The 21158-nt window shown below is 42.0% G+C and overlaps 1 protein-coding gene across 3 annotated transcripts; it reads right to left on the bottom strand.

Annotated features, from left to right (window-relative positions):
* Positions 1–360: 360 nt before the first annotated feature.
* Positions 361–21053, bottom strand: primpol (primase and polymerase (DNA-directed)). 3 transcript variants are annotated; one of them, XM_038999867.1, is made up of 14 exons: positions 20867–21052; positions 20095–20312; positions 19546–19640; positions 19255–19393; positions 16812–16959; positions 14362–14464; positions 13433–13542; positions 13008–13170; positions 12469–12572; positions 9281–9367; positions 9010–9118; positions 1490–1566; positions 1223–1269; positions 361–1007 (listed from the first exon to the last, which is right to left on the bottom strand). In XM_038999867.1, the coding sequence occupies exons 2-14, from the start codon at positions 20275–20277 to the stop codon at positions 726–728; spliced, it is 1647 nt and encodes a 548-aa protein (XP_038855795.1). In that variant the 5' UTR covers positions 20278–20312; positions 20867–21052; the 3' UTR covers positions 361–725. The 3 variants fall into 3 exon arrangements, with proteins under 3 accessions (XP_038855795.1, XP_038855796.1, XP_038855797.1); XM_038999868.1 differs by lacking the exon at positions 9281–9367 and having other exon boundaries at positions 20867–21053; XM_038999869.1 differs by lacking the exons at positions 19255–19393; positions 19546–19640 and having other exon boundaries at positions 20867–21053.
* Positions 21054–21158: the final 105 nt, after the last annotated feature.

Here is a 21158-nt window from a genome sequence, read left to right as displayed (position 1 = left end):
TTGTGAGATTTGTTTATGACCGTTTGCAGTGAAACACATGAAAATTGCATGTACTTTCAGACTTGTTTGGCGAGCTACTCCTAGGTGGGCTGCGAGCTACTGGCACCTTGCGATCGACCTGTTGGAGACCCCTGCTATAGGCCACCTTGCATTGAATAGGCCTAGGTAATTAGGAAAAACCTCTGTTTTATAAAGTGAATTAACAGCCAGTAATTGAAATTGAGGATTGTACTGAATTTCAATTTTTTTATTTAGCCTTTATTTAACCAGGCAAGTCAGTTAAGAACAATTCTTATTTACAATGACTGCCTACCCCGGCCAAACCCTAACCCGGACGACAATGGGCAAATTGTGCGCCGCCATATGGGACTCCCAATCTCGGCCGGTTGTGATACAGCCTGGAATCAAACCAGGGTCTGTAGTGACTCCTCTAGCACTAAGATGCAGTGCCTTAGATCGCTGAACTACTCAGGAGCCCAATTACTGTATTACAAATGAGAAATTAACTGTTGGACAAGTATAACCTCCCTCTAATGCAGTCTTCTTCCATTCTGCTCCTGTAGACTCACAGGCTGGCAGGCTTTTGTTCCAGCCCAGCACCTCAACACACCTAATTCAACTAAGCATCAAGCCCTTGAATAGTTGAATGGGGTGGGTTCCCCCTGAGCTGGGGCAAAAGCCTGGTCACCCTGTGTCTCCATGAACAGAATTGAAGTTAAATGCACTTAGCACTTAGTGGCTGACAAGCACAAATCTTTGAGGGACTCAAACTTAGTCATGGTTTGGAGCAGAAGCTCATCTGGGACATCATCCTCTGCCAAATCGCCTGTGCTTCTCTCGACATCCTCCAGGGCCTCCAGGTAAGCCTGGTCATCTCCCCAGGGATCGCGGTCTTCTCCCTGGGGAAGTGTTGCTGCCGAGCCCCCCAGGTACTTCTCCGCTGGGAGTGTCTGGCTAAGCTCGATGTTCCCCACGTCGTCCATCAGATATGCCTGGTCCTCCTCATCCTGCCGCCAAATAGACAAACACACAGCTTAATAGCTTTATTTTTACTTTTGTTATTGTGGGATTATTTTTTTGAGATACAGATTCATGTAGCCAGAGGAAGTCAGGTACCCAACAGTCTCTTTCTGGTGATGTAATTTTCTATTAAAATGGCCACAAGTGTGACTGAGGCAAATCAAACTTTTGTAGCAGTGAGGGGAACAGGTGCAGAACTCACCATTGTAATGAGGTAGCTGACGCAGATGTCCTGTGGTAATGGGTAACCTGGAAGAGTAATGACAGGTTTAAAAGGCACAATCTGTAAGATTTCCTGCTGTTCCAGTCATTTCAATTAATGACATACTGGTACACCAATCACCTAAAACACAGGTTCTTGATTGTGGTAATAAGACGACTTGTGTCAAGTAGTATTAGATCTATTCTATTTAATCAAAGTCAGCACCATTTTTACTTCAATACTATTTCAATTTTAACCAACGCATACTAGAAGATCTGAAGCTCTTGCAAGCAGGGTCATGACACTTCTGGTACCAGACCTCCTGTTTAAGATCCACCAGAATCCTGTGGGGGAAGAAGAGAAAGAAAAGTCAGGGGGACAAAAGTAGGGTGTTAATCTCAAAAGTAAATTCCTTGTGTTGTGAGGAGGATGCAAGAGAAGGTATCAAGGATCTTCTCCTCAGATGCATCTTGAGGAGGTGGTCAAGGAAAGGAGGAATCAAGAAAATGTTAGAGATTCACCAAAGAGTATCAATATACTGACAAGAGACAGGATTGAGTGCTCTAACAATTGGAGCAGATTTAGAACATTCTAGCCAATGAGAGGGCAGATTTGCATGTGAACAACAGGCACAACTGTGAACAACAGGCACAACTCCAATATTAAAAAAAAATAATCTCAAAGTTGCCGGGATGCCAAGGCTCCCCAAATTCTATCGATTGTGCTACCAGGGCTGGCAAAACCCTAGACCATTGTTATATGCGTCGCGGAAGTTAGAATAAGGCCCTCCCCCGCCCTCCCTTCGGAAAAGCTGACCACGACTCCATTTTGTTGCTTCCATAGACAGAAATTATAGACAGAAATTAAAACAGGAAGCTCCCGCGTCTATCAGGTCTATTCAACGCTGGTCCGACCAATCGGATTCTACGCTTCAAGATTGCTTCGATCACGTGGACTGGGATATGTTCCGCAAAGCGGCGAACAACAAAATTGACGAATACGCTGATTCGGTGTGCGAGTTTATTAACAAGTGCATCGGTGATGTTGTACCCACAGCGTCTATTAAAACATTCCCCAACCAGAAACTGTGGATTGATGGCAGCATTTGCGCAAAACTGAACGCGAGAACCACTGCTTTTAATCAGGGCAAGGTGACTGGAAACATGACCGAATACAAACAGTGTAGCTATTCCCTCCGCAAGGCAATCAAACAAGCTAAGCATCAGTACAGAGACAAAGTGGAGTCGCAATTCAACGGCTCAGACACGAGGTATGTGGCAGGGTCTACAGTCAATCACGGACTACAAAAGAAAAACCAGCCCCGTCGTGGATCACGGTGCCTTGCTCCCAGACAGACTAAACAACTTTTTTGCTCGCTTTGAGGACAATACAGTGCCACTGACATGGCCCGCTACCAAAACCTGCGGGCTCTCCTTCACTGTAGCCAACGTGAGTAAAACATTTAAACGTGTTAACCCTCGCAAGGCTGCAGGCCCAGACGGCATCCCCGGCCGCGTCCTCAGAGCATGCGCAGACCAGCTGGCTGGTGTATTTACAGACATATTCAATCAATCCTTATCCCAGTCTGCTGTCCCCACATGTTTCAAGAGGGCCACCATTGTTCCTGTTCCCAAGAAAGCTAAGGTAACTGAGCTAAATGACTACCGCCCTGTAGCACTCACTTCTGTCATCATGAAGTGCTTTGAGAGACTAGTCAAGGACCATATCACCTCCACCCTACCTGACACCCTAGACCCACTCCAATTTGCTTACCGCCCCAATAGGTCCACAGACGACGCAATCGACATCACACTGCACACTGCCCTAACCCATCTGGACAAGAGGAATACCTATGTAAGAATGCTGTTCATCGATTACAGCTCAGCATTTAACACCATAGTACCCTCAACTCGTCATTAAGCTCGAGACCCTGGGTCTCGACCCCGCCCTGTGCAACTGGGTCCTGGACTTCCTGACGGGCCGCCCCCAGGTGGTGAGGGTAGGAAACAACATCTCCAACCCGCTGATCCTCAACACTGGGTCCCCACAAGGGTGCGTTCTCAGCCCTCTCCTGTACTCCCTGTTCACCCACGACTGCGTGGCCATGCACGCCTCCAACTCAATCATCAAGTTTGCAGACGACACTACAGTGGTAGGCTTGATTACCAACAACAACGAGACGGCCTACAGGGAGGAGGTGAGGGTCCTCGGAGTGTGGTGTCAGGAAAATAACCTCACACTCAATGTCAACAAAACAAAGGAGATGATCGTGGACTTCAGGAAACAGCAGAGGGAGCAGCCCCCTATCTACATTGACGGGACAGTAGTGGAGAGGGTAGAGAGTTTTAAGTTCCTCGGTGTACACATCACGGACAAACTGAAATGGTCCACCCACACAGACAGCGTGGTGAAGAAGGCGCAGCAGCGCCTCTTCAACCTCAGGAGGCTGAAGAAGTTCGGCTTGTCACCAAAAACACGCAAACTTTTACAGATTTTTTGCACTTTTACAAATCTTTTGCACAATCGAGAGCATCCTGTCGGGCTGTATCACCGCCTGGTACGGCAGCTGCTCCACCCATAACCGGAAGGCTCTCCAGAGGGTGGTGAGGTCTGCACAACGCATCACCGGGTGCAAACTACCTGCCCTCCAGGACACCTACACCACCCGATGTCACAGGAAGGCCAAAAAGATCATCAAGGACAACAACCAACCGAGCCACTCCCTGTTCACCCTGCTATCATCCAGAAGGCGAGGTCAGTACAGGTGCATCAAAGCTGGGACCGAGAGACTGAAAAACAGCTTCTATCTCAAGGCCATCAGACTGTTAAACAGCCATCACTAACATTGAGTGGCTGCTGCCAACATACTGACTCAACTCCAGCCACTTTAACAATGGAAAAATTGATGTAATCAATTTATCACTAGCCTATTTATATTATATAATGTTCACATACCCTACATTACTCATCTCATATGTATATACTGTACGCTATACAATCTACTGCATCTTGCCATCTTGATGTAATTAAATGTATCACTAGCCACTTTAAACAATGCCACTTCATATGTTTTCATACCCTACATTACTCATCTCATATGTATATACTGTACTCTATACCATCTACTGCATCTTGCCATCTGCATCTAATGTATCACTAGCCACTTTACACAATGCCACTTTATATGTTTTCATACCCTACATTACTCATCTCATATGTATATACTGTACTCTATACCATCTACTGCATCTTGCCTATGCCGTTCGGCCATCACTCATTTATATATCTTTTTGTACATATTCGTATTCATTCCATTACACTTGTGTGTATAAGGTCGTTGTGTAATTGTTAGGTTATATTACTTGTTAGATATTACTGAATGGTTGGAACTAGAAGCACAAGCATTTTGCTACACTTGCATTAACACCTGCTAACCATGTGTATGTGACAAATAAATTTGATTTGATGTGTCCACTTACAGTGCATTCGGAAAGTATTCAGACCCCTTGAATTTTTTGACATTTCGTTACGTTACAGCCTTATTCTTTTTTTGTCAATCTACACACAATACCCCATAATGACAAAGCAAAAAACAGGTTTTTAGAAATGTTGAAAAACTGAACTGAACTATTATATTCACATAAGTATTCAGACCCTTTACTCAGTACTTTGTTGAATCAATCAATCAAATGTATTTATAAAGCCCTTCTTACATCAGCTGATGTCACAAAGTGCTGTATAGAAACCCAGCCTAAAACCCCAAACAGCAAGCAATGCAGGTGTAGAAGCACAGTGGCTAGGAACATCTTTAGAAAGGCCAGAACCTAGGAAGAAACCTAGAGAGGAACCAGGCTATGAGGGGTGGCCAGTCCTGAAGCACCTTTGGCAGCGATTACAGCCTCGAGTCTTCTTGGGTATGACGCTACAAGTTTGGCACACCTGTATTTGGGGAGTTTCTACCATTCCAATCTGCAGATCCTCTCAAGCTCTGTCTGGTTGGATGGGGAGCGTCGCTGCACAGCTATTTTCAGGTCTCTCCAGATGTTCGCTCGGGTTCAAGTCCGGGCTCTGGCTGGGCCACTCAAGGACATTCCTGCGTTATCTTGGATGTGTGCTTATGGTCGTTGTCCTGTTGGAAGGTGAACCTTCGCCCCAATCTGAGGTCCTGAGCAGGTTTTCATCAAGGATTTCTCTGTACTTTGCTCTGTTCATCTTTCCCTCGATCCTGACTAGTCTCCCAGTCCCTGCTGCTGAAAAACATCTCCACCACCATAATTCACCGTAGGGATGGTGTCAGGTTTTCTCCAGACGTGAAGCTTGCCATTCAGGTCAAAGAGTTCAATCTTGGTTTCATCAGACCAGAGAATCTTGTTTCTTATGGTCTGAGAGTCCTTTAGGTGCCTTTTGGCAAAGTCCAAGCGGGCTGTATTTGTATTTATTACGGATGCCAAAGCAGCAGCTAATCTTCTTGGGGTCCAGCAAAATTAAGGCAGTTTATACAATAAAAAAAAAACATTACAATACATTCACAACACACTGTGTGCCCTCACTCTCTTTGCTTTAACTCGCACCCATGGGACACTCTGGCTAATTTGTGTGTGTGTGTGTGTGTGTGTGTGTGTGTGTACCAATGTTTGTGTTGCTTCACAGTCCCTGCTGTTCCATAAGGTGTTTTTTAAAATCTGTTTTTAAAATCTAATTCTACTGCTTGCGTCAGTTACTTGATGTGGAATAGAGTTCCATGTAGTCATGGCTCTATGTAGTACTGTGTGCCTCCCATAGTCTGTTCTGGACTTGGGGACTGTGAAGAGACCTCTTGTGGCATGTCTTGTGGGGTATGCATGGGTGTCAGCTGTGTGCCAGTAGTTGGTGCATTCAACATGTCAATACTTCTCATAAATAAAAGCCGTGATGAAGTCAATCTCTCCTCCACTTTCAGCCAGGAGAGATTGACATGCATATAATTAATATTAGCTCTCTGTGTAAATCCAAGGGCCAGCCATGCTGCCCTGTTTTGAGCCAATTGCAAAGTCCTTTTTTGTGGCACCTGACCACACGACTGAACAGTAGTCAAGGTGCGACAAAACTAGGGCCTGTAGGACCTGCCTCGTTGATAGTGTTGTTAAGAAGGCAGAGCATCACTTTATTATAGACAGTCTCCCCATCTTAGCTACTACTGCATCAATATGTTTTGACCATGACAGTTTACAATCCAGGGTTACTCCAAGCAGTTTAGTCATCTCAACTTGCTCAGTTTCCACATTATTTATTACAAGATTTAGTTGAGGTTTAGGGTTTAGTGAGTGTTTTGTTCCAAATACAATGCTTTTAGTTTTAGAAATATTTAGGGCTAACTTATTCCTTGCCACCCACTCTGAAACTAACTGCAGCTCTTTGTTGAGTGTTGCAATCATTTCAGTCGCTGTAGTAGCTGACGTGTATAGTGTTGAGTCATCCGCATACAGACACTCTTTACTCAAAGTCAGTGGCATGTCGTTAGTAAAAATGTAAAAAAGTAAAGGGCCTAAATTCCCCCTGGGGAATTCCTGATTCTAACTGGATTATATTTGAGAGGCTTCCATTAAAGAACACCCTGTGTGTATTGTTAGACAAGTAACTCTTTATCCACATTATAGCAGGGGGTGTAAAGTCATAACACATACGTTTTTCCAGCAGCAGACTATGATCGATAATGTCAAAAGCGGCACTGAAGTCTAACAAGACAGTCCCCACAATCATTGTATCGTCAATTTCTCTCAGCCAATCATCAGTCATTTGTGTAAGTGCTGTGCTTGTTGAATGTCCTTCCCTATAAGCATGCTGAAATTCTGTTGTCATTTTGTTTACTGTGAAATAGCATTGTATCTGGTCAAGCACAATTTTTCCCCAGAAGTTTACTAAGGGTTGGTAACAGGCTGATTGGTCGGCTATTTGAGCCACTAAAGGGGGTTTACTATTCTTGGGTAACAGAATGACTTTAGCTTCCCCCCAGGCCTGAGGGCACACGCTCTCTAGTAGGCTTAAATTGAAGATGAGGCAAATAGGAGTGTCATGTGCCTTTTACTGAGGAGTGGCTTCCATCTGGCCACTCTATCATTGGTGGAGTGCTGCAGAGATGATTGTTCTTCTGGAAGGCTCTCCCATCTCCACAGAGAAACTCTGGAGCTCTGTCAGAGTGACCATCGGGTTCTTAGTCACCTCCCTGACCAATGCCCTTCTCCCCTGATTGCGCAGTTTGGGCGGGCGGCCAGCTCTAGGAAGAGTCTTGGTGGTTCCAAACTTCTATTTAAGAATGATGGAGGCCACTGTCTTCTTGGGGACCTTCAATGCTGCAGACATTTTGTGGGACACTTCCCCAGATCTGTGCCTCGACACAATCGTGTCTCGGAGCTCCACGTACAATTCCTAGATCTCATGGCCTGGTTTTTGCTTTGACATGCACTGTTAACTGTGGGACCTTATATAGACAGGTGTGTGCCTTTACAAATCATGCACAATCAATTGAATTGACCACAGGTGGACTCTAATCAATTTGCAGAAACATCGCAAGGATGATCAATGGAAACAGGATGCACCTGAGCTCAATTTTGAGTCTCATAGCAAAGGGTCTGAATACTTGTATATATGTAAATAATGTATTTCTGTTTTTAATTTAATAAAATGTCTAAAACCTGTTTTCGCTTTGTTATTATGGGGTATTGTGTGTAGATTGATGAAAATTGTAATTTCATACATTTTAGAATAAGGCTGTAACTTAACAAGATGTGGAAAAAGGGAAGGGATCTGAATACCTTCGAATGCACTGTTTATCAGTACATTTGTAACAACCTAAATATTACGAAACTTCTATTCAATCAAATAAGCCTCAAGTAGCAAATTAGCAATTAAATTTTATGTTGACCAAACTCAACACTCTTCCATTGACCTCTATACAAACAATCCCCACTCCCACTGCTTATGTAACAGTATAACTTTAGTACGTCCCCTCGCCCCGACACGGGCGCGAACCAGGGACCCTCTGCACACATCAACAACTGACACCCACGAAGCGTCGTTACCCATCGCTCCACAAAAGCCGCGGCCCTTGCAGAGCAAGGGGCAACACTACTAATAGGTTTCAGAGCAAGTGACGTAACTGATTGAAACGCTACTAGCGCGTACCCGCTAACTAGCTAGCCATTTCACATCCGTTACACTCACCCCCCTTTCAACCTCCTCCTTTTCCGCAGCAACCAGTGATCCGGGTCAACAGCATCAATGTAACAGTATAACTTTAAACCGTCCCCTCGCCCTGACACGGGTGCGAACCAGGGACCCTCTGCACACATCAACAACTGACACCCACGAAGCGTCGTTACCCATCGCTCCACAAAGGCCACGGCCCTTGCAGAGCAAGGGGCAACACTACTAATAGGTTTCAGAGCAAGTGTCGTAACTGATTGAAACGCTACTAGCGCGTACCCGCTAACTAGCTAGCCATTTCACATCCGTTACACTTAACGCTATATTTTTTATATTCTCGCTTCGCCTCTTCCTCTCTGGATGCAGTAACAAAGGGCTTTATCGGGATACATTTAAAATGGCTTCCTCTCCTTCAACTGCACTGATCTGAAAGAACAGGATAGGTGGAAAGAACATGGTGGCCACCTATAGGGCTATTTGCTTTCACCCGTCTAGTTATTTTAGATCAATACATAATCCAGTAAGGAGAAAAGGAGAGGAAGGAAGGATGACACTTTGGACTACTGAGACAGATAGATCCCCTCAATTCCAAACTAGACACTCACATGATGTTGTTGCTTTTGTGGAACCGGTCAACATTCTGACACCAGCGGTACTTTAGGATGTCGTAGACAAGTAACTGCTCTGAAACAAAGTAATTCCACCGTCGTATGCCTGTTAGGGAAAAAATTGGAAACGTTTATATTTCAACACTTCAACTTGGTTAATTTGATACACTACAGATCTTTGTAATGCAGCAGCAGTTAGATTGTTTTATTACAGTGCATCTAAAATAATACATATAAAGTATTTATCTAACAGCTGCTTAAAACTTACTTCCTTGGATGCCATCCTTTTTCACCACAGAAAGAACAAAGTTGTCCACTTCTTTGTGGGGAGAACACTGGTAGCCTCCCAAAGAGTCTTACATTGAAGGATGACAAACAAAACAATATCTTTCATAGAAGACAGAAAGGCTATTAAATTCAATAACCGCTGTTTTTTTCAGTCAAAACCAGTATTAGCCAGAAGTTTAACATTGGCAATGAAATCTCCATACCTGGGTCAAATACATATGTCATATTCCTTAAAATGCTAGACGTGAGCTTGACATAGCCTGCCTGGCGCAATGGAATAGTCCCAAAAGTGCAAACTCAAAGTTGTATTCATCTGTGTCTGTATATATACAGTACCAGTCAAAAGTCATCAAAACTATGAAATAACACATATGGAATCATGTAGTAACCAAAAAAGTGTTAAACAAATCAAAATACACTGCTCAAAAAAATAAAGGGAACGCTTAAACAACACAATGTAACTCCAAGTCAATCACACTTCTGTGAAATCAAACTGTCCACTTAGGAAGCAACACTGATTGACAATAAATTTCACATGCTGTTGTGCAAATGGAATAGACAAAAGGTGGAAATTATAGGCAATTAGCAAGACACCCCCAATAAAGGAGTGATTCTGCAGGTGGTGACCACAGACCACTTCTCAGTTCCTATGCTTCCTGGCTGATATTTTGGTCACTTTTGAATGCTGGCGGTGCTTTCACTCTAGTGGTAGCATGAGACGGAGTCTACAACCCACACAAGTGGCTCAGGTAGTGCAGCTCATCCAGGATGGCACATCAATGCGAGCTGTGGCAAGAAGGTTTGCTGTGTCTGACCTCCAGCAGGCCACAAATGTGCATGTGTCTGCTCAAACGGTCAGAAACAGACTCCATGAGGGTGGTATGAGGGCCCGACGTCCACAGGTGGGGGTTGTGCTTAAAGCCCAACACCGTGCAGGACGTTTGGCATTTGCCAGAGAACACCAAGATTGGCAAATTCGCCATTGGCGCCCTGTGCTCTTCACAGATGAAAGCAGGTTCACACTGAGCACATGAGCACATGTGACAGACGTGACAGAGTCTGGAGACGCCGTGGAGAACGTTCTGCTGCCTGCAACATCCTCCAGCATGACCGGTTTGGCGGTGGGTCAGTCATGGTGTGGGGTGGCATTTCTTTGTGGAGCCGCACAGCCCTCCATGTGCTCGCCAGAGGTAGCCTGACTGCCATTAGGTACCGAGATGAGATCCTCAGAGCCCTTGTGAGACCATATGCTGACACATGCACATTTGTGGCCTGCTGGAGGTCATTTTGCAGGGCTCTGGCAGTGCTCCCCCTTGCACAAAGGCGGAGGTAGCGGTCCTGCTGCTGGGTTGTTGCCCTCCTACGGCCTCCTCCACGTCTCCTGATGTACTGGCCTGTCTCCTGGTAGCGCCTCCATGCTCTGGACACTACGCTGACAGACACAGCAAACCTTCTTGCCACAGCTCGCATTGATGTGCCATCCTGGATGAGCTGCACTACCTGAGCCACTTGTGTGGGTTGTAGACTCCGTCTCATGCTACCACTAGAGTGAAAGCACCGCCAGCATTCAAAAGTGACCAAAATATCAGCCAGGAAGCATAGGAACTGAGAAGTGGTCTGTGGTCACCACCTGCAGAATCACTCCTTTATTGGGGGTGTCTTGCTAATTGCCTATAATTTCCACCTTTTGTCTATTCCATTTGCACAACAGCATGTGAAATTTATTGTCAATCAGTGTTGCTTCCTAAGTGGACAGTTTGATTTCACAGAAGTGTGATTGACTTGGAGTTACATTGTGTTGTTTAAGTGTTCCCTTTATTTTTTTGAGCAGTGTATATTTTATATTTGAGATTCTTCAAAGTAGCCAACCTTTGCCTTGACAGCTTCGCACAAAGTATTCATACCCCTTGACTTATTTCACATTTTGTTGTTACAGCCTGAAAAAAAAAGTATTAAATAGATTTTTTTCTCACCCATCTACACACAATACTTCACAATGACAAAGTGAAAATGTTTTTTTTAATTTTTTGGCACATTTAATTAAAATAAAATGCAGAAATAAATAACATAAGTATTCACACCCCTGAGTCTTTCTGGGTACGTCTAAGAGCTTTCCACATCTGGATTGTGTAACATTTGCACATTATTTTCAAAATTCTTTCAGGTCTGTCCAACTGGTTGTTGATCATTGCTAGACAACCATTTTCAGGTCTTGCCAAAGATTTTAAAGTAGATTTAAGTCAAATATGTAACTTGGCCACTCAGGAACATTCACTGTCTTCTTGGTAAGCACCTCCAGTGTAGATGTAGCCTTGTGTTTTAGGTTATTGTCGTGGTGAAAGGTGAATTAATCTCCCAGTGTCTGGTGGAAAGCAGAATGAAGGAGGTTTTCCTCTAGGATTTTGCCTATTTTTTTTATTATGTACATGCTTCCTTCTTTTCACTTTGTCATTTAGGTTAGTATTGTGGAGTTACTACAATGTTATTGATCCAGCCTCAATTTTCTCCTGTCACAGGTCTTTAAACTCTGTAACTGTTTTAAAGTCACCATTGGCCTCATGGTGAAATCCGTGAGTGGTTTCCTTCCTATCCGGCCACTGAGTTGGGATGGACGCCTTTATCTTTGTAGTGACTCGGTGTATTGACACACCATCCAAAGCCTAATTAATAACTTCACCATGCTCAAAGGGATATTCAATGTCTGCTTTATTTTTTAAACATTTTTTAAGACCTCTCTACCAATAGGTGCACTATTTTGCGAGGGATTAGAAAACCTCCCTGGTTGAATCTGTGTTTGAAATTCATTGCTCGACTGAGGGGTCATACAATTATGTGTGGGGTAGAGATGAGGTAGTATGGTGTTAAACACCATTATTGCACACAGTGCGTCCATGCAACTTATTATGCGAGTTGTTAAGCAAATTGTTATGAACTGATTTAGGCTTGCCATAACAAAGGGGTTGAATACCTATTGACTCAAGTTTCAGCTTTTAATTTGTAAACATTTCTAAAAACATAATTCCATGACATTATGGTGTATTACGTGTAGACCAGTGACAAATAATCTCATATTTTATAGAATGATTCACCTGGTTTGGGTGAGGTCATTAACAACTTTTCTCGCACGTACACAACACACACACAGCTCTGTCTTCTGTGGGTCAGTACCTGAAACACAGTGTGAAGTCGAACCCAGCTGAGCATGAGGCTTGGGGCATATCCCGTCCCTCTCGTCATGGAGGTCCCATGTCAGAATCTTCTGACCGGTGAAACTGCAGGCCAATATTGAAATAGACATCATTTATTTACATTAGATTAAACACAAATGTTATCCTAGCCACACATCATGCAGCATGTCAGAATATTAAGCATGTTGAATAGTCAAGCACTTCCATCTCAATCCAAATGTTAATCTTCAACACACACCCCTGCTCTTCCTTCCTCCCACTTAATGTCGCATGACGAAACCAGCATTCAGTGGGCTTGTGTGGTAGCATTTTTAAAAAATGATTTCAACCAGCTTTGCCAGGTCAGTACACAGTCAAGTCACCTGTAGTTCTGGGGTAAAGTTTCCTCTAGGTACAGATCTAGGATCACCATCCCCTGAGACATCCCAATAAATGCCAACCTGCCCAGTACTGTGGAAAATGCTAAACTGACCCAAGATCAGCATATAGGGGCAACTCCACCCTTCACTTCATCTGTACCTTACGTTGCTGATTAAGGAGGACTGGAACAAGCTCTCCTCTGCAGAGACGTTCCTTTTAGGCTTGGTGATGAACTTGTTGTCCTCTGCAACAGTGAAGGCTGCATTCTTCCCCACCTTAGATGACTTGTAGAGACGGAAGTTTCTGTTCTTGGTGTACACACCTACATTTCATCCATTGTAACATAAATTAACACAAACAAGTGGAAATTAGTATTACTGACACAATTTACAATGCATTGACAAGATAAATCAAATTCCATACAACTTTTTTACTGGTTGTAAAAATAAAAATAAAAATAGATGGACAAACACAGCAATAAAACAGAGATATAATCATCTAAAACAGAACAAAATACAAAGATAACAAAGATTAGTTCTCAATGCTTGTATCTACTATTTCAAGATACTTTAGGTGACACTTACCGAGGTCAACAAAAAGCCCATCCTGTCCGTCCTTGTTTTTCACCAACAGGAAGCTGAGGTCCCTCGCTTCCTGTCTGGGCCTCTTGGTCTGTGGACTTCCAATCAGCCCCCTAATAATAATAATAATAATAATAATACATAGGATTTACAGTCAGGTCCATAATTATTGGTACCCTTGATAAAGATAACCATAAAAAGACTGTATAAGATAAATAATACAAATACTGAGCTATATTGTATGCTCAATTTAATTCTATTTTTTTATTATTTTTTATTATATTATTTTATACTAATACAACTGCACAGGGAAAGAGATTTTGTTTAATAAAAAAGATAGGGGTCAAAATGATTGGCACCCCCCTTTTCAATGTATGGAGTATAACAAAACTGAGCCTTTTTCGAAAATGTTTAATGAGATTGGAGAACACGTTGGGAAGGATCTTAGACCATTCCTCCATACAGAGTCTTTCAAGATCCTTGATATCCTTTGTCTGCTCTTATGGATTGCCCTCTTCAATCCAATCTTATTAAACATTTTAGAAGGAGGCTCAGTTTTGCTATCCTCACAAAGGGAGGGTGCTAGAGTACTGAAAAGAGGGGTGCCAATTATTTTGACCCCTATATTTGAGAATTTTTGTATTACTTGTTAAACAAAATATATTTCACTGAGCAATTGTATTAGTATAAAATATAATATCCCCATTATATGGAACATGCCATATATCTCAGTATTTGTATTATTTATTTTATACAGTATTTTTTGCTTATATTTATCAACGGTGCCAATTATTATGGACCTGACTTTTCTAAACCCTTAAGTATTGTGTTGTAGTATTGAATGTATCTATCAATTTGTTTCTTAGTTACTAATTGCGTTAAATCCCTTAGAATTATAAGATAATGTTACCAAAATTTGTTTTAGAACAGACCTTTTGCCACTGTCCTCTGTGACTCCACCCATGTCATTCTCAAGTTCACTTCCCCTCCTATGCACGCTCAGCACTGGCTGCAGAATCAAATGGATAAATTTCCCTTTAAAAAAGACAAAATGCATACTTGATTTACTGATGAGAGATATTTTTTAAATCAGCACAAGCCTACATTGATTAGAAAACAATGCATTTTATTTTCTACATCCAATATAAAGCAATAATATTGTGAAGATGAGTTTAATATCTATACAGAACAAGAATATAATTGCAACAATTTCATTGATTTGACTGAGTTACAATATTTCATATGAGGAAATCAGTCAATTGAAATAAATTAATTAGGCCCTAATCTATGAATTTCACATGACTGGGAATACAGATATGCATATGTTGGTCACAAAAAAAATGGGCCTCACAATGGGCCTCAGGATCTCATCACTGTATTGTTGTGCATTCAAATTGCCATCGATAAAATCAAATTGCGTTTGTTGTCCGTAGCTTATGCCTGCCCATACCATAACCCCACCCCCACAATGGGGCACTCTGTTCACAACAGCAAACTGCTCGCCCATACGACGCCATACACGTGGTCTGCAGATTTGAGGCCGGTTGGACATACTGCCAAATAATCTCTAAAAAGACGTTGGAGGTAGAGGAATTAACATTAAATTCTCTGGCAACTGCTCAGGTGGACATTCCTGCAGTCAGCATGCCAACAGAACATTTCTGGGATCTTTGATTTCAGCTCATGAAACATGGGACCAACACTTTACATGTTGCATTTATATTTTTGTTCAGTGTATACAGTTGAAGTCGGTTGGTGTCATTAAAACTCGTTTTTCAACCACTCCACAAATGAATTGTTAACAAACAATAGTTTTGGTAAGTCGGTTAGGACATCTACTTTGTGCATGACACAAGTCATTTTTCCAACAATTGTTTACAGTCAGATAATTTCACTTATAATTCACTGTATCACAATTCCAGTGGGTCAGAAGTTGACATACACTAAGTTGACTGTGCCTTTAAACAGCTTGGAAAATTCCAGAAAATGATGTCATGGCTTTAGAAGCTTCTGATAGGCTAATTGACATCATTTGAGTCACTTGGAGGTGTACCTGTGAATGTATTCCAATGCCTACCTTCAAACTCAGTGTCTCTTTGCTTGACAACATGGGAAAATAAAAATAAATCAGCCAAGACCTCCACAAGTCTGGTTCATCCTTGGGAGCAATTTCCAAACGCCAGAAGGTACCACGTTCATCTGTACAAACAATAGTACGCAAGTATAAACACCATGGGACTAAGCAGCCGTCATAGCGCTCACAAAGGAGACGCGTTCTGTCTCCTAGAGATGAACGTGCTTTGGTGCGAAAAGTGCAAATCAATCCCAGAACAAAAGCAAAGGACCTTGTGAAGATGCTGGAGGAAACAGGTACAAAAGTATCTATATCCACAGTAAAACAAGTCCTATATCAACATAACCTGAAAGGCCGCTCAGCAAGGAAGAAGCCACTGCTCCAAAAAAAAGCCAGACTGTGGTTTGCAACTGCACATGGGGACAAAGATCGTACTTTTTGGAGAAATGTCCTCTGGTCTGATGAAACAAAAATTGAACTGTTTGGTCATAATGACCATCGTTATGTTAGGAGGAAAAAGGGGGAGGCTTGCAAGCCGAAGAACCCATCCCAACCGTGAAGCACGGGGGTGGCAGCATCATGCTGTGGGGGTGCTTTGCTGCTGGAGGGACTGGTGCACTTCACAAAATAGATGGCCTCATGAGGGAGGACAATTATATGGATATATTGAAGCAACATCTCAAGACATCAGTCAGGAAGTTAAAGCTTGGTCGCAAATGGGTCTTCCAAATGGACAATTACCCCAAGCATACTTCCAAAGTTGTGGCAAAATGGTTTAAGGACAACAAAGTCAAGGTATTGAAGTGGCCATCACAAAGCCCTGACCTCAATCCTATAGAAATTTGTGGGCAGAACTGAAAAAGTGTGTGTGAGCAAGGAGGCCGACAAACCTGATTCAGTTACACCAGCTTTGTCAGGAGGAATGGGCCAAAATTCACCCAACTTATTGTGGGAAGCTTGTGGAAGGCTACCCGAAATGTTTGACCCAAGTTCAACAATTTAAAGGCAATGCTACCAAATACTAATTGAGTGTATGTAAACTTCTGACCCACTGGGAATGTGATGAAATAAATAAAATAAATCCTTCTCTCTACTATTATTCTGACATTTCACATTCTTAAAATAAAGTGGTGATCCTAACTGACCTAAGACAGGGAATTTTTACTAGGATTAAATGTCAGGAATTGTGAAAAACTGAGTTTAAACGTATTTGGCTAAGGTGTATGTAAACTTCCGACTTCAACTGTATATCTCTATCTACGGTCTCGTTTCCACTTTTTTCATCAGAGACAGTAGGAGATTACGTACCAACATGTAGGTTATCCTTAAAAGCTGCATTTGGTAAAATGAAGATGAGATGGCGACTGAATTTTTCCTCGGTGCTGGAGTCAAGGTTCAGAACATCTTTCCCAGAGCACTCAATCCCATACACCTCCTCCAGCTTCTCACACACATACTGTAAACACACAGGAGAAAACAGAGTTACCAAATATAAATATGAATAAACATGTTGAATGTATGTACCATCGACATTAAAGGGTCAATCTGTGATTGCTACATCCATTTTTTGACTTTTAAATTAATACACTACCGTTCAAAAGTTTGAGGTCACTTAGAAATGTCCTTGTTTTTGAAAGAAAACCAATTTTTTTTGTCCATTAAAATAACATCAAATTGATCAGAAATACAGGGTAGACATTGTTAATGTTGTAAATGACTTTTGTAGCTGGAAACGTCTGATTCTTTATGGAATATCAACATTGGCGTACAGAGGCCCATTGTCAGCAACCATCACTCCTGTGTTCCAATGGCACGTTGTGTTAGCTAGTCCAAGTTTATCATTTTAAAAGGCTAATTGATCATTAGAAAACCCTTTTGCAATTATGTTAGCACAGCTGAAAACTGTTGTTCTGATTGAAGAAGCAATAAAACTGTCCTTCTTTAGACTAGTTGAGTATGTGGAGCATCAGCATCTGTGGGTTCGATTACAGGCTCAAAATGGCCAGAAACAAATAACTTTCTTCTGAAACTCGTCAGTCTATTCTTGTTCTGAGAAATGAAGGCTATTCCATGCGATAAATTGCCAAGAAACTGAATATCTCGTGCAACGCTGTGTACTACTCCCTTCACAGAACAGCGCAAACTGTCTCTAACCAGAATAGAAAGAGGAGTGGGAGGCCCCGGTGCACAACTGAGCAAGAAAACAAGTACATTAGAGTGTCTAGTTTGAGAAACAGACGCCTCACAAGTCCTAAACTGATAGCTTCATTAAATAGTACCTGCAACGTCAACAGTGAAGAGGCGACTCTGGGATGCTGGGCATTTAGACAGAGTTGCAAAGAAAAAGCCATATCTCAGTGGCCAATAAAAATAAAAGAAGATTAAGATGGGCAAAAGAACACAGACACTGGACAGAGGAAGATTGGAAAAAAAGTGTTATGGACAGACAAATCTAAGTTTGAGGTGTTCGGATCACAAAGAAGAACATTCGTGAGACGCAGAAAAAATTAAAAGATGCTGGAGGAGTGCTTGACACCATCTGTCAAGCATGGTGGAGGCAATGTGATGGTCAGGGGGTGCTTTGGTGGTGGTAAAGTGGGAGATTTGTACATGGTAAAAGGGATCTTAAAGAAGGAAGGCTATCACTCCATTTTGCAACGTCATGCCATACCCTGTATGCGCGTAATTGGAGCCAATTTTGTCCTTCAACAGGAACCCAAAGCACAGCTCCAAACTATACAATAACTATTTAGGGAAGAAGCAATCAGCTGGTATTCTGTCTATAATGGAGTGGCCAACACAGTCACCGGACCTCAACCCTATTGAGCTGTTGTGGGAGCAGCTTGACCGTATGGTACGTAAGAAGTGCCCATCAAGCCAGTCCAACTTGTGGGAGGTGCTTCAGGAAGCATGGGGTGAAATCTCTTCAGATTACCTCAACGAATTGACAACTAGAATGCCAAAGGTCTGCAAGGCTGTAATTGCTGCAAATGGAGGATTCTTTGACGAAAGCCAAGTTTGAACGACACAATTATTATTTCAATTAAAAATCATTATTTATAACCTTGTCAACGTCTTGACTATATTTCCTATTCATTTTGCAACTAATTTCATATATGTTTTCATGGAAAACAAGGACATTTCTAAGTGACCCCAAACTTTTGAACGGTAGTGTATATACCTATTGATTCTTGAAGAATATAACTTATGAGCGTAGTCCAACAGTCATACCATCAGAACCTAAAATATAAGCTAGTTTTTCTCCATTGTTTGTAAACAATGTAGTTGTAAACGAACACTGTATAGCCTCAAAACATGATTAAAATTATGCAAGTGAGTCTTTGCATCCCTACCTCTGTCTATGAATTTGAGAGTGGTTACATTAACATTTAATTCCTCAGAATGTACAGCAAAAAAATACTTTCTATGGATCACACTTTATTTGGACCATCAGTCATAAGGGCTACATAACACTGTCATAACAACTAAATAAAATTTGGCATAAACAGTCTTGGCAGCTGGCTTCACCTTATGGCAACTGACTTTACACTGTCATGCCACAAAGTATTAATTTGATTAGCCAGTTTGCTAGCTAGTTTGCCTAGCCAATAGGCTGATCTAAACATTGTGTGTGTCATGTCAGTGTAAAGTAAATTGTCATAACAATGACATAACTAACACCATAAACAACATATTTGACCCAGGTCTATTTTGCACTTGAGAGGGAAGGAAGCATTCAATGTTTGCGTACCTGGATGAGGGAGGCCACCATGCACTTCCCATCAAAGCCCTTATTGGAGGGCCTGTGGAACTCCAAGTCAAAATATAGCTTGCAAACAGCCCCCTCTGGGATCACCTCATAGCAATGCATCAGAGATTGCCTGTAGGTACTAATTACAGTTGAAATTTAAAGGGTTGAAGTGCAGTAGTACCATTGATTAACAATCTTCAGTTATGACAAATAGGACTTTCTTATTTCTTAACTGCCTCTGAAGGTATAAATAAAGTTGTATTGAAGTGAATGGTGTAACCTTATACATACCTGTAGTAATGCCATAGCTCACTGTAACTGCTGACCAGGAAGATCCTCTGACCCATCTTTGCCTGTTCCTTCTCAAGTGCAAACACGTGTACGTCCTTTGAATTAGAGGGCAATCAAAACTACAGTTAGCTGAAAACAATGTAATTTTTTCTGTTATTATGACCCATTGGGGCGGCAGCGTAGCCTAGTGGTTAGAGCGTTGGACTAATAACCGAAAGGTTGCAAGATCAAATCCCCGAGCTGACAAGTTACAAATCTGTCGTTCTGCCCCTGAACAAGGCAGTTAACCCACTGTTCCTAGATCGTCATTGAAAATAAGAATTTGATCTTAACTGACTTGCCTAGTTTAAATAAAGGTAATAAAAAATCAAATGGAAGGGCAATAAAACACACATCACACAAAAGGACATAAAGTCCTCCGGACATACAGAAAGTAGCCTGCTCACAGATCTGTGTGTGCTGTCTTGTCAAATCCTATGGTCAATGTCAAACATGACAGACAACATGACAGATCTGGCACCACATTACTCCAGACATGCTGGTGCATACCTCTCTGCAACTCTGTGCAAAGTTGATAGCCATACATTGACGAGGGAAGAGCTTCCATATGGAGGACGGCTGCCATGGCCGGGACAGCCTAGGTTTGTAGCATGAGGTCAAAGGACACTGCTGGAAGGACTGAGCTAATTGTTCCACCTTCTTCAATCTGTTTTCCCAATCACCCTTGTTCATCTTCTATGTGATGCTGGCTGCCACCACAGTCATTTCTGCATGTAAGAAATAAAATAAAACTATTTGATTACTTTAATGTAGTAGTGTCAGTGTTATTAATATCTAACTTAGCAATGATCAATATTGAAGGTATTACAATAGACCTATGGCTCCATCTCTGATTTTGAATTCACAACAATTGTTAAGCCCCATCATTATTAGGCCTAGCAGAGAATGGATGGAATGTGGCTGGAGAAATGTAGCTATTTAGGGCCACCTTTCAAATTCAGACACATTGGATGCAAGGACTGACAGCCCATGAGAATAACAAGATTGTTGTAGCTACATTCATAAATTTGTTTACAAGCATTCGATTGTGTATGAATTGGTACCAATTAAATGTGTATACAGCCTGATTAAATCAGACTAGCCATACACACTGCACATTTAGCCGGAGTTGAGTTTAATATGTCATGTTGTTAATGCTAGTACCACTAAAATGTATAATAATATGTAAAACCTGCTTAACGTTTGCTAACCTAAGCTAATTAGCTAGCTAGCTAACGTTACAGAATTCGATTTAAAGCAGGAACTGAATCTATCTACTTACAAGAACCCGTGTTGAAAACGTTGTTTTGCAGCGAAATGTTACGTACTTCATGGAAGAACGTATGGTGCGTTCCAGTGCGCTAGAAGTGTGCCTTACTATCCAAATAATTGAGCGCATGCTGAATTCGTGCAATATGGATATGAAATATTGCAAATGCATATAGCCCACCAATATGGAGCCACCATTTATATGTACACGTTTATTATTATCAATATTATCATATGGATCATATGAGTTGTGTGGAAGTGTGGAAACCGAACGCCCCCTTGCATTGGTTTCGATTGTGACGTGT

This window comes from Salvelinus namaycush, chromosome 8, assembly GCF_016432855.1.
Source record: "Salvelinus namaycush isolate Seneca chromosome 8, SaNama_1.0, whole genome shotgun sequence".
In the NCBI taxonomy this organism is placed as follows: Eukaryota; Metazoa; Chordata; class Actinopteri; order Salmoniformes; family Salmonidae; genus Salvelinus; species Salvelinus namaycush.
Note: the sequence above shows the minus strand (reverse complement) of the source record. Positions and strands in the feature narration are given on the sequence as shown.